This window comes from Biomphalaria glabrata, chromosome 9, assembly GCF_947242115.1.
Source record: "Biomphalaria glabrata chromosome 9, xgBioGlab47.1, whole genome shotgun sequence".
In the NCBI taxonomy this organism is placed as follows: domain Eukaryota; kingdom Metazoa; phylum Mollusca; class Gastropoda; family Planorbidae; genus Biomphalaria; species Biomphalaria glabrata.
Genome location: NC_074719.1, coordinates 7,640,591 through 7,652,474, shown reverse-complemented (window position 1 = coordinate 7,652,474; position 11,884 = coordinate 7,640,591). Strand labels below are relative to the sequence as shown.

Sequence of the window (11,884 nt, the reverse complement as noted above, 5' to 3'; positions counted from 1 at the left end):
CAAAATAGCAGGCCAGGACCGTTGCAATATCACTCTTTTGTTTTTTAAATTTCTACCTCACGTTAAAAAAAATGGGAGGGTGAGTAATCTACTCCGTAGTAACTATCGAAGCGACAGAGCACGCTCAAGAGTTTGGACACAATGGAAAGATCACTTTTTTATTTTTGCATCTCGGACGGAGAAAGTTATCCTAGGTAATTTAAGAGTGAAAAAAAAAGACAATTTTAGTCTGTATATTTCAGGAGATTGGTATGAGTTTTCAAAAGATTTTAATAATTTTCGGATATTTCCAGGACTTTTTGGTATATTTTGCAATTTCAGGAGATTTCCAGGACCTCCTGTTAAATCGACAGGAGGCCGCGGGAAATCTGTTATAAGTTATAAAATGGTTTAATTTAATAATTAATACCCCTAAAATTAGCGCGGGTCCTGTAAACGTGATGGATGGGCCCACTGCGGTCGCATAGGTAGCAGTGGCCAAAGGTTGGACTTGTAAAATAGCGACGTATGCCACGCCGCCGGTCGACTAGTATCATTATATTTTTCAAATGTAACAGACATACGTTCTCTTTTGGCATAAGTCCTTTCACAGGTCAAAGTTGAAGGTGTTTCGAAGACAAGAGTTTTTTGTTAACGACTTAATAGCCATGCAGCGATAAAAGATTTCTTGTTGGTATCAAATGTTTGCAGTTTTATCCAGTTTTACTTGTGTTGAAACTTCTTTTTTTATTTCCAGTACTAGATCTATATCCTTGCAAAACATAAGGTTTCCAGCCTGTTATTTATCAAGTCTAAATACAGAAAAAGACTTGATACATTCGTTTTGATCTTGCAAAGAATGTCCCGAGAATTCCTGATCTGTCGAAACAGAAACAAGCTCAGACTGTCGCAACCAGAGGCGCAGTGAGCTTAGCTGGCTCCTGGGCAAGGTGCTATTTGGCGCCCTCCTTTATCTATGATCATCACATTGAAACATTGGCTTATAAATAGAATGTATTTATTAATAAAGATATAAAACAATTAGAGATTACAATTACAAATAACATTGGAATGTATTCAACAATAATTTTGCGCCTACAAAATAGATCTTCTTTGTTTTTCTGTGCTTAACTTAAAAAAACAACACAACACTTACACTGTGTTTTTTGATTCACATTTAATTTCTAAATAGATTTTTAAAAATTCAATCTTGAATTGGTGGCAACTATTATTGCGACTAATAATAAGCTACATTAAGTATATGATTATTTTAAAAAATAGTAAATGTAAAAATGGTCGTAAAAAGAGGTGTAATAGTAAAAGATGGTAGGCCTATAATGTTAACAAGAAAAACATTAAAACCCTTTTTAAAAAAAAAAAGACAATGCCACACATTCATTGCTTTAAAATTAAAGTGTGCACATACACATTAATAAATATAGACTGGAAAAAGGAAGTAACTTCATGTAACTTGAAAACATGTATATCTATTGTATTCGGATTTCTCAATTAAGAAAAATTGCATGATCTTCACGCTGAGAGATTTTAAAAAATCACTAGTGAAAATATTGTAATACTTATATAGGTTACGGCTGAAATAGATCTGAATACTTAACTTTTATACTGCTCATAAATGCTGTATAATAAAGTACACAAAATTGCAATTCACAAATTTTCGTTTCATAAAACTCTTTAATCGGCCAGTCTATATTTATTTATGTCTATGAGTGTGCATCAAAAGTTGCTATAACTTTCAAGTGCTGAAATTTTTGTGCTAATGGGTCGATCATAGACTTAAGATATACTACTCTAGACTGGACATGGAGATTTTTTAACACTACAAAAAGAAAGTTGGATCCAGGCGTTTTTTTGTAAAGTAGTTAAAAGAAGTTATGTTGTGTTTTTTTTTTCAACCCTAACCTATGTAACATATAATTTAATTTTTAGATCTAGATCTAGTAATTGAACATACAAAATAAGAGAACACTCGTCTCATAATTATTATTTTGCAATTTTTAGATATATAATCTAGAAAGATCTAGGTAATCAATCTATTGAAATGTACATAAGATGATCTAAATCAACAAGACTTATTTCGATCTAGGATTTTTGAAATATTATCTCAATGGAATCAAACAGGAAATGGTTTTGTTTCATATAGGCCTATTTGAATGAATATCCGAGAAATGATTTTGCATTATTTCTAAACTTAGAAAACTAAAGACAGAAAAGATTGATTGGGGCGACTCCCCTTAGAGCTAGAAAAAAAAAAGAGTTTACATACATAAAAATCTATCTATATATATCTATGTCTGTGAATCGATCAATCGCGGATCAGAATTTATTTCCAGTTTCAAGTCTAGTATAATATATAAGTCTACGGTTTATTTTATGCCTATGGTCTATGGTGTCGATCCATTGGAGAATGAAAAAAATTGAAGGGTGATAATTGTATTAATAAATGGCCGAAAAACGTCATAGCAGAAAATAGTGGGTGGCGGGGGGGGGGGGGGGGTTCGGTCGAAAATGAGCATAGAGTATATTTACTAAATGGTGGCCAAGAGGCCTGGACATCATGTGAGCCCTCTGGAGCGCTCGACTAAAGTATTACTGAGACAATACTACAGGCCTCTTTAATGTTAGCGATATTAAATTGAGAAGTCAGAGAATGTATGTCGGCCTAATTTAGAATAGTGAAAGTGTTACTAAAAAGTTATGGCCGAAAAGTATGTGTGCGTGTGTGTGTCTGGGGGCGTTATAAAGTGGGTTATATTTCAGGTAACATTACGATTCGCAAGGTTTTATAACTATATATATATATATATATATATATACTAGTGTAATACTAGTTTAATTATCAAGAAAAATATATATTGCAAGAATATACTTATACTGTTTTGTGATAAAACAAAAAGATTTTACTATGCATATCAGAAATTTACATTAGTGCTATGATGTTACAAAATTATCAAAAAATACTGTTACATCTGCTTATAAACGAAAAGTTTAACAGTTGGGTGTCGCCACACAGTTGGGTGTTACATCCCAATTACATATGGCTCGTATTCCAAGACTAAAATAGACACTTAAACTGAAACAACAACAATATCATAATATAAACATAATATAATATAATATATTCAGACATCTTGGCTCTCAGACTGTCTCTTAGGTATGGGCATACATCTCCATACACTTTATCTAAAAGGGGGATAACACAGAATATTGGGCGAATTAGTGAAGGTGACTTAACCTTTTATCAACACTGCACCTGTCGTCATAAGGGGAACGGTGTTTGGACTCTGTAACATCCTCCTCTCATCCTGTACACCCTGGTGCCATGCTAAGATAGAAGATTTTCCCAGCTGTTGTCTCCACAGCACAGTATCCATGGAGTCAAAGGAAGGCTTTTGTACTTTAAAAAAAAATTGTCCATGAATCTCAGCAGTTGAACAAATAATATTGAAAAAGAAATAACAATTATTTTAAAAAAATACATCATACGCAATGTACAAATTTCGCACATATATTGTATTGATTTTGTAAAAAAAAATAGCAAGTTCGTATTTAGAAGAACTCGGTATATACCACAATTTGAGAGTTACTTTCCTTTAACAGATTTTTACCTACCTATAGATAGATAGATAGATAGATAGATAGATAGATAGATAGATAGATAGATACATAGATCAATGATTAGTGAATCGATTAATTGATATTGGTTGATTCAGAGACGTAGGGCCCGGCGTGGACTGGACCTACCTGCATTTTGCATTAATATTTAATGTAAAAAAAAACATTTTTGAGTCCCTACATCCAGCCCCCGTGATAGAGTTTTAACCACTCAGCAATACATTCAGCGTCTTATGAAAAAAAAAAAGGAATTTTTAAATTTTATTTAGAGCTTGTTACATCTGATTTCAGCGAAATATAAAATCTATTTTTCCTTAAATGAGTATGATCGGATTCCACTTCAAGCAAACGCCGTTTCAGAAACAAACCTTCTAGGAATATGATCACTGAGGATTTCTGTAAAATTGCGACTAATTTTCTGTCCTTCAGAATGTCTCCAGTAGATCCAGCCATCTGAGCGATGAGAGAGTTAATTAGGTAAATGAATGTCGTAAACATAAAACCAACGTAAACAATACCAACGTAGAATTTAGTTAACGGGTCAACCTCGTTCAGGAACGTTAACTCTTTGATGCCAAGCATATAACTAAACATGGTTAGAGTTGTGTTTCCGAAATCACTGAATTCTTCAACCTGAACATAACTTTCCATTAACATGTACATAGAAAATGTAAACGTTGAATATGCCATGCTAATTATTAAACCAAAGGTTAAAAAACTTGTCAGGGTCAAATCTGTAAATAGAAGAGTAAAATACGATAGTGGTTCAAATCCTCTGAAGAAAAAAAGACAAAAAAAAACTACCTGAAAATAGAGTAGTAAGAAAAGAACCGTTACTGAATGAACCAAGTAGACTAGTATAGCAATTGTATGCAGCACAGAAAGCAAAACATAGTAGACTAAACCTGTAAAGATAGCTATAGATATCCATGTGTTGTTGCCGAAACATTATCAACGTATCTTTCAAAAACAAACACCTAAACATTTCACACGAGATTACGTATAGACTATACAGAAAGATTATCCAAAGCACAACTTCGCTATACATTTTTTCAAATTCGCAATATTTACATGTTGAATTTACAACTCGAACTTTACAAAAGCTAGAAGTGGCAAAAATTAGCATCACCAAATGGTGAACGATCCCGAATGCGTAAAAGGATAATCGATACAATTTCCATCTCATCATTGTAATCGTTGTCAAAATCTCATTATTGTAATAAGGTTTAGCATCCTCCCAATTCTTAGAGCACAATTTTTCAATGACACTAACTGGTCTTTTTGGAAATAATAGATTAAAAATTATCATAAGTAGAACAGCGTTTTTTGTTTTGTCTGTCGTAAGCCAAGTATACCTGCTTTGCGCAATGTGATCGATTTCTGTGATATCATAAAAATGTGTATAGTTGGCTCCATCAAAGTTGCCAGGAAGACAAAACACATTTTCCATCTTCATCATAACGTTGAAAATTTCCCAGAGGCCTCGAGATGTTGTCAACTTTAAAGGTGTCTCTAAGTCCTCATTTTCTTGAAACCACATTCGGTGAATAATATCTTGGCTAGTTTCGAATTTTTTGGTCTGTTTCAAGGTGACACAGTCATTTACATCTACTGAATTTTTTGTCAAATCACTTACTTCCCTTGTTTCATTAGCATTGTGGATTCGAAATATTGTTTTGTTTAAATACTTCAGCATGTCTATGATTTCAGGTATTTTTTCGCGTTTTAGTTTTGCGAATTTCATTAGTGTATGAATAACATTATCTCCCTTGCTGTTCACTTGATCTATACGAGCACCGTGTTCTAGTAGAAGGTCTATCATTTCAGTTCTTAGAGTGAGGACTGCTATTGAAAGGGGGGTCTCTCCCATTACTACAGTCTTTTTGAACTTTGACCCCTTGGCAAAAGTCGTTAATAACATTTCTTTATTTTTTGACGCCTCCAAAATCACTTTCGTAAGTTCAATGTCACCCTTCGCGATAGCCATATGTAATACATTTTGACCTTCATAGCCTCCCTGCCTTGTAGTATTGATCAAATCAGGACAATGTTGTAGTATACCTTGAATAAATTCAATGCGTGCATCATAAGTCACTGCAGCATGTAATAAAGTGTCACAGTTGTCAGCACTACAGCGAAATGTTTCAAGTCGTTCTTTAATGCTTCCCTCATCCATGCTGTAGTTGTCAACAAAATCTTGCAGCTTCTGCTGAGCTTCATTGGAGTTCTTCATTTGAGGAGTCTTGTTTCCGATGTCGGCTTGTACAGCATTGTTCTGCTTAATGATGTTGTAAATGTGCTGCAACTCTTGGTCTTTTGGTTTAGGTAAGGAAGAAACTTTGCCGCTAAACATCTTGATAGGCGCAGTTTGCTGTTCAAGGGAAGACTCTTAAAATAAAGCTGGCAAGCACATCGAAATTTGTTTGTGTTTTAATTGAAAAAAATTTTCTCAGCTTTTTTCCTGAAGGAAACAAAACAAAAACATAAAAAAATATTTAAACAATTGTTTAATAAAAATTTTAAAGTTTAGATTGCATGAACATTTACTTTTTTTCTAAAAACAAGTAGAGATAAAAAAAATATTTTAACAGCATGAGCGTATGGTTTCAAAGAAGACCATTAACTATTTTATACTCTATAGCTTATATTCAAACTAGCCATGAACATCGGTTACGCCCGTTGGTTTGTTTCTATGGTATTGTTACGAATCTCACTATCCAGGCTCTCTGCAAACTGCACCATACACCACCAACGTAAAGAACTTGACAACTCAGGGCTCCAGAGTAACGTAACACTTTAATAGTTGAATAAATAACAGCCAATACTGTACAATTGGCAACACGTACACTGAACAACTATCTCTCCGATAACACCGTACCGCCGTATCAACTCTTGCACTGGCCTCTCCATCTCGTTCCGGGCTTGCACTGGGTTCAACAGTTTAGGACTGACTTCACACACTAGGCTCGTTGTGTCGGTCTCGATCACAGACCAAGATCAAGACGCCAGTCGTCTCAACTGTACCTTACAGTACTCCGCACTGAACCGTCGTAATGCTCTGTACAGAACCACACCGTTGAACTGTGCTGTAGTAGACCGTGTTCTGAACCCCTGCCGTGAACCTTCTGTCGTGAACCGTCTTGACTGCAACACCTCCGCTCTTTATATAGGGTCCCTGCTGGCCTTCTAGAACCGGACGGGACATCGCTCGACGTTTCTAGCTTCGTCACATGACTACATCCCTCGTGACGCACCTGAGCTCTGACACTCGACTTGGCTGACCGTCGTAACTCGTCACGGTTGACCGCTTGTCTAGCGCTGGCCTGGGGCGATTTGCGTCGGCTGACTACACTCACACCGCTACCCCCATCTGTGCCGCCACCAGGTTTATAACAGTATATATTGTTTATTTCCGCATGTAACTAACCTCTTATCTTGTTTTCCAACTTTCAAAAATTCGGCCGGAATTCCGTTTTTTTTTCTAATTGCGATCTACGCGTTATACAGTTTTCGCACAAAATATTCTGTTCGGGACGCCGTTCCTTGTTTTTCACTTCCAATCAAATGGACCACATTTGGAGGCATCACTAAAATCGTAAAATCTAGTAACAGTTACGTCGAATTAAACAAGTCTTATAAAGACAGCACCCGCCCCCCTCCCACACACACACCTACAATGGCCTGTGAACTCTTTTCTCACCCCTTCCACGGTTATGCATATATGGCACATCATGTGGTATGCTTTCTGGACAGTCATCTCTATGGTTCTGGGTTCGAAGCCTGACTGCCGCCATCTCCCACCGTCCTTCAGCAAGTTTAGTCTAGGATGTAAGAATCTTTAATTCTGAAAGAACATCCGAAACATGTAAATCATCTTTAGACCAAGTTTAAATTTCTGACAAGACATGAATCAATTAAAAAAAAAACAAATTAGTTAATTAATTATTGATGATGAAATATTTTGTTTAATATCGAAATAAGGGGAATAAATAATAAGAAAATACTAAATAAGATATTTGGATTGTAAATATGGATTTAATCCCTTTACTACGTTTTGATACATTTTTCTCCTACTTCCCATTCTTGGATCAAGTTTAAATTTTGCAAAAGTTTAGTCTAGGATGTAAGAATCTTCAATTCTAAAAAAACATCCGAAGCATGTAAAACATCTTTAAACCATATAGTGTCTATGAATCTCTCGGGGACTTTTTATTCTTCAACCCAATTATGATACTACTGTCAGTATCTTCACACATTTTTAGGTTGTTTATTATGACTTTTTGTCTGGATAACTTCAATCGACCTCTCTTGTGAATGACTCCTCAATGTTTTGATTTTGCCAGATTGACCAGTGTCTAATTTATATATATATATATATATTCTTCAACCCAATTATGATACTACTGTCAGTATCTTCACACATTTTTAGGTTGTTTATTATGACTTTTTGTCTGGATAACTTCAATCGACCTCTGTTGTGAATGACTCCTCAATGTTTTGATTTTGCCAGTATGACCAGTGTCTAATTTATATATATATATATATATATTCTTCAACCCAATTATGATACTACTGTCAGTATCTTCACACATTTTTAGGTTGTTTATTATGACTTTTTGTCTGGATAACTTCAATCGACCTCTGTTGTGAATGACTCCTCAATGTTTTGATTTTGCCAGATTGACCAGTGTCTAATTTATATATATATATATATATATATATATATATATATATATATATATATATATATATATATATATTATAAAATACAGACGTTACTTAAAAAAAGAAGATGATTACGTCCTACGAGTCATGTTTCTAGTCATGCATGTTAACCAATGACCTAAATTCTGCCAAGTCACTGGTTTGTCCTAGCATATGGAACAAATATTATTATTTTAGGGCCAGTGTCAGTGTGGCCTAAACTCTATATACTAACTATGACTGTATCGTCAAGCAGATAGAGAGATTTGGAGTCAAGACGTGAGGACCTCGATCTATCTAGCTGTCTGTCTATCCATCTGCCTGGTAAAAAGTTTGAACATGTTTTTCCTCCCTGTGGTGATTATGTTTTCTATAATATATTGGAAACGGCACTTCTTAGAACCTGGGTTGTAAGACTTAAATTATTAGTGAGTCTGTTGTGAATGTACACTTTGGTTTCTTATAGTTATAATGTTTTTTGTTTGGTGTGATGCACAAATTGTAAGAAAAATTTCCATACAGACAATAAAGATTATTATTATTATTATTATTATTATTATTATTATTATTATTATTATTTATTATTTTTACTATATTTCATTGGTCCATTGGTTGATACAGAGTGACAGTGCTTGGAGTTTTTATTATTGTGGTTAGAGGCCTGAGTTATGGAGCCTAGTCGTACGACATGATTAATATAGAAGTCAGTTTTATAATGATGTGTATATTCAGTTAGTTAACATTTGAGGCGTTGTCTTCAGCTACAGATACCCTGATTTACTTTTATTAAAGTTCAATTTTTGTTGTTAATTCATCTCTGGCGTCTCGTTGAGGTATTGAAAGAAGTATTAGTACGTTATGTGTCAAGTATAATGGACCTCATTCACCAATCGTAAACAAACAACTTTTAGTCACGTGATCATATTGATAAAACAACGAAAAAACTGTCACAGCCATCATGAATTAAACATGAGATCGTAAATAAATTATATAGAAGAGATAGAGAACCACGTGGCGAAATGTTGTTTGTTTATGGTTGGTGAATGAGGTCCATTAAACTATAATCCCAGTAAGGAGATCACAACAATCACAATCGTCAAGCAGATAGAGAGATGTGGAGTCAAGACAAGAGGAACTAGATCTATCTAGCTGTCTGTCTATCCATCTGCCTGGTTAAAAGTTTGAACATGTTTTTCCTCCCATTTTCCCATTTTTGGATCAAGTTTAAATTTTGTATAATTATTCATACACGAATCAATCCAAAAACTAATCAACTAGTTAATCCTTTAGTACTAATTAATTACTTTTGTTTTATATTGCAGAAAGGGAACTAAGCCAAGTAATTTTCAGTAAATGGCAGAAATTAGCGGTTCTTCCCCTTACATAAGCATTAGTATTCTTTTCTTTTCGTTTACGGCAATTATCAGCCAGTGAGTCATCAGGGACAAGGATTGGATATAGTAGAAGATGAAGACTAAAGTTGTTAAATAACCCTTCTGCGTTTATTTTTATTTTAAAAAGACATTCATACAAATCGTATTTCTGAAAAGCATAATTGACAAAACATTGTTCGTCTTTTTAAGTGACAATGCCGCTTTCATATAATGGTAGGCCCCTACGTTATAAGGATAATAATAATGCAGTGGGAAGAAGAGGAAACCGTGCCTCATATTCTGTTTGACTGCCCCAGACTTGCTGATCTCGGTCTCGACGTCTGGGAAACCAAAAATTCTCGACCTGTATGGCGACATTTATGCACTACGTAAGACAGCAGGGTTTCTGTCCAGGGCTTTTGCAAGAGAGGATTTGAGCCTCTCAAGCCCTCACTCTAATGGAGTTTGATGATGATGATGATGATGATGATGAACGTTTTTGTGTTTATTTGGTTTCGATAAAACTAGAAATAAAATACTTTCAATAATTAAAAATGTAAACATAAAATTTATGACAAAAAATATTTACCGAAAAAAAATTACGCCCATCTTGAATCACAGAATATAAGCTAATCACCAAACACTATTTGGCTATGTCTCAGATGTAGATCTAAGTTTGTCCCTAGCAAGAAATAAACTAATGCAGTGCCAGAAATTCATAAAACTGCTCTACGCATTATTCATAGACATAAATAAATATAGACTGGAAAAAGGGAAATAACTTCATGAAACTTGGTGTCGGATTTCCGAATTCTGAAAAGTTGCATGATCTTAGAGATTAAACAAAACTACACTGCTCATAAATGCTGTATACTAAAGTACACAAATTGCAAGTCACAAATTTTCGTTTCATAAAACTCTGTTATCAGTCATTCTATATTTATTTATGTCTATGGATGGTATCAGCATAGAATCTAGGCAAGTGAGAACCTTATGAATTCAAAAAGAAAAATCAAGGCTTTGTGAAGGAACACAATAACTCCCGCATCTAGATCTAGATCTATCGATTTTCTAATACAAAAAGATAATCAATATTCGTTAAATACGCTTGTTGAATTCTTTTTTGAAGCATATATTTTGCAGTTCGAAAACTTGATTTACAAAAAAAATTATATTGGTTGTTCTTAAAAGTAGCGCCACTGCTACCCATTGTGCAATGTGTGCATTGAACTCAGGCGGCCAAATTTAGGGGGCGGCCAAAACGTTATTCAGAGGTTAGCTTATTTTTTAAAAATATGTTTAATTTAAAAAAATGACCATGGCAAATCAGCTTGGTACTTAAACTATGGATTTTTAAGTGTAATTGTTCTGTTGTTATATGGCATTATATATTTAATCATCATTATCATTAGATTGCTACGTTTTCGATCACCATTGAAAAGATAAACATTATTTTACAGACCTGAGATCTGATAAAAATTTGAATAATAATGTGCATGTCACCCTTAGTTCTCGTATTGTTCTTGTAGAGGAGTGAGCTTTCGAGCTGTAGAATCTTAATGCGCCACAGTTTCTATTGTTTCCCCGTTTTCACGGGTGTTAATCTTGGGGCTATGATGGAGAGTGTAGTTTGAAGCCGTGACTCATTCTTGATCGGTATCGTAGTATCTGAAGTTACCGAGCCATATGGTGTATGCTATGTGCAATCCAGGACCCTTCCTTTATGTTTGTCTCTTTTTCTGAACTGTTAGTGTCGATTTTGAAAAGCTTCATGTCGAGTTTGCATACTTCAGTATATTATTATTATTATATCTTTTATTTAGCGCTACTTTTATTTAGCGCTACTTTCATGCTTATAGCATGATTAGAGCGCTTTGGTCCAATCTCATTTGTGGACCAGTGGGGGGAGGGGGTATCTAGGAGTTGGTTTTCCGTGCTGCCTTTAAATCAACGTTGGCATCACCAATTAGGAGAAAGAGCTAAGGCGGCGACCTATAAAGGGGACAAACTCCGCCTATACCACCATTTCAGTCAAGTACAATTTCTTTTTCTTGTTCCAGATACCATAGTAAAAATTTAATTACCAATAGTTTATTAACTACTTGCTTTTTTTAAAAATTGATTCTTGCGTTGTCAGGTAAAAGAAATAATTGTTCAAAATTTCAGCTTGATTTAAAATTGGGTGTTGTAGAAAT

At 34.6% G+C, this 11,884-nt stretch overlaps 1 protein-coding gene across 1 annotated transcript; it reads right to left on the bottom strand.

The window, feature by feature from the left end:
• Nucleotides 1–1,207: 1,207 nt before the first annotated feature.
• LOC129928012 (transient receptor potential cation channel subfamily V member 3-like) lies at nt 1,208–10,562 on the bottom strand. Its single transcript, XM_056039811.1, has 2 exons — nt 10,279–10,562; nt 1,208–6,073 (listed from the first exon to the last, which is right to left on the bottom strand). Exon 2 carries the CDS (start codon nt 5,963–5,965, stop codon nt 4,379–4,381), a length of 1,587 nt encoding a protein of 528 aa, XP_055895786.1. The 5' UTR covers nt 5,966–6,073; nt 10,279–10,562; the 3' UTR covers nt 1,208–4,378.
• Nucleotides 10,563–11,884: the final 1,322 nt, after the last annotated feature.

Bases quoted from the DNA above. Each gene is read 5' to 3' on its own strand.
- LOC129928012 (XM_056039811.1), bottom strand. From the start codon at position 5,965: ATGTTTAGCGGCAAAGTTTCTTCCTTACCTAAACCAAAAGACCAAGAG.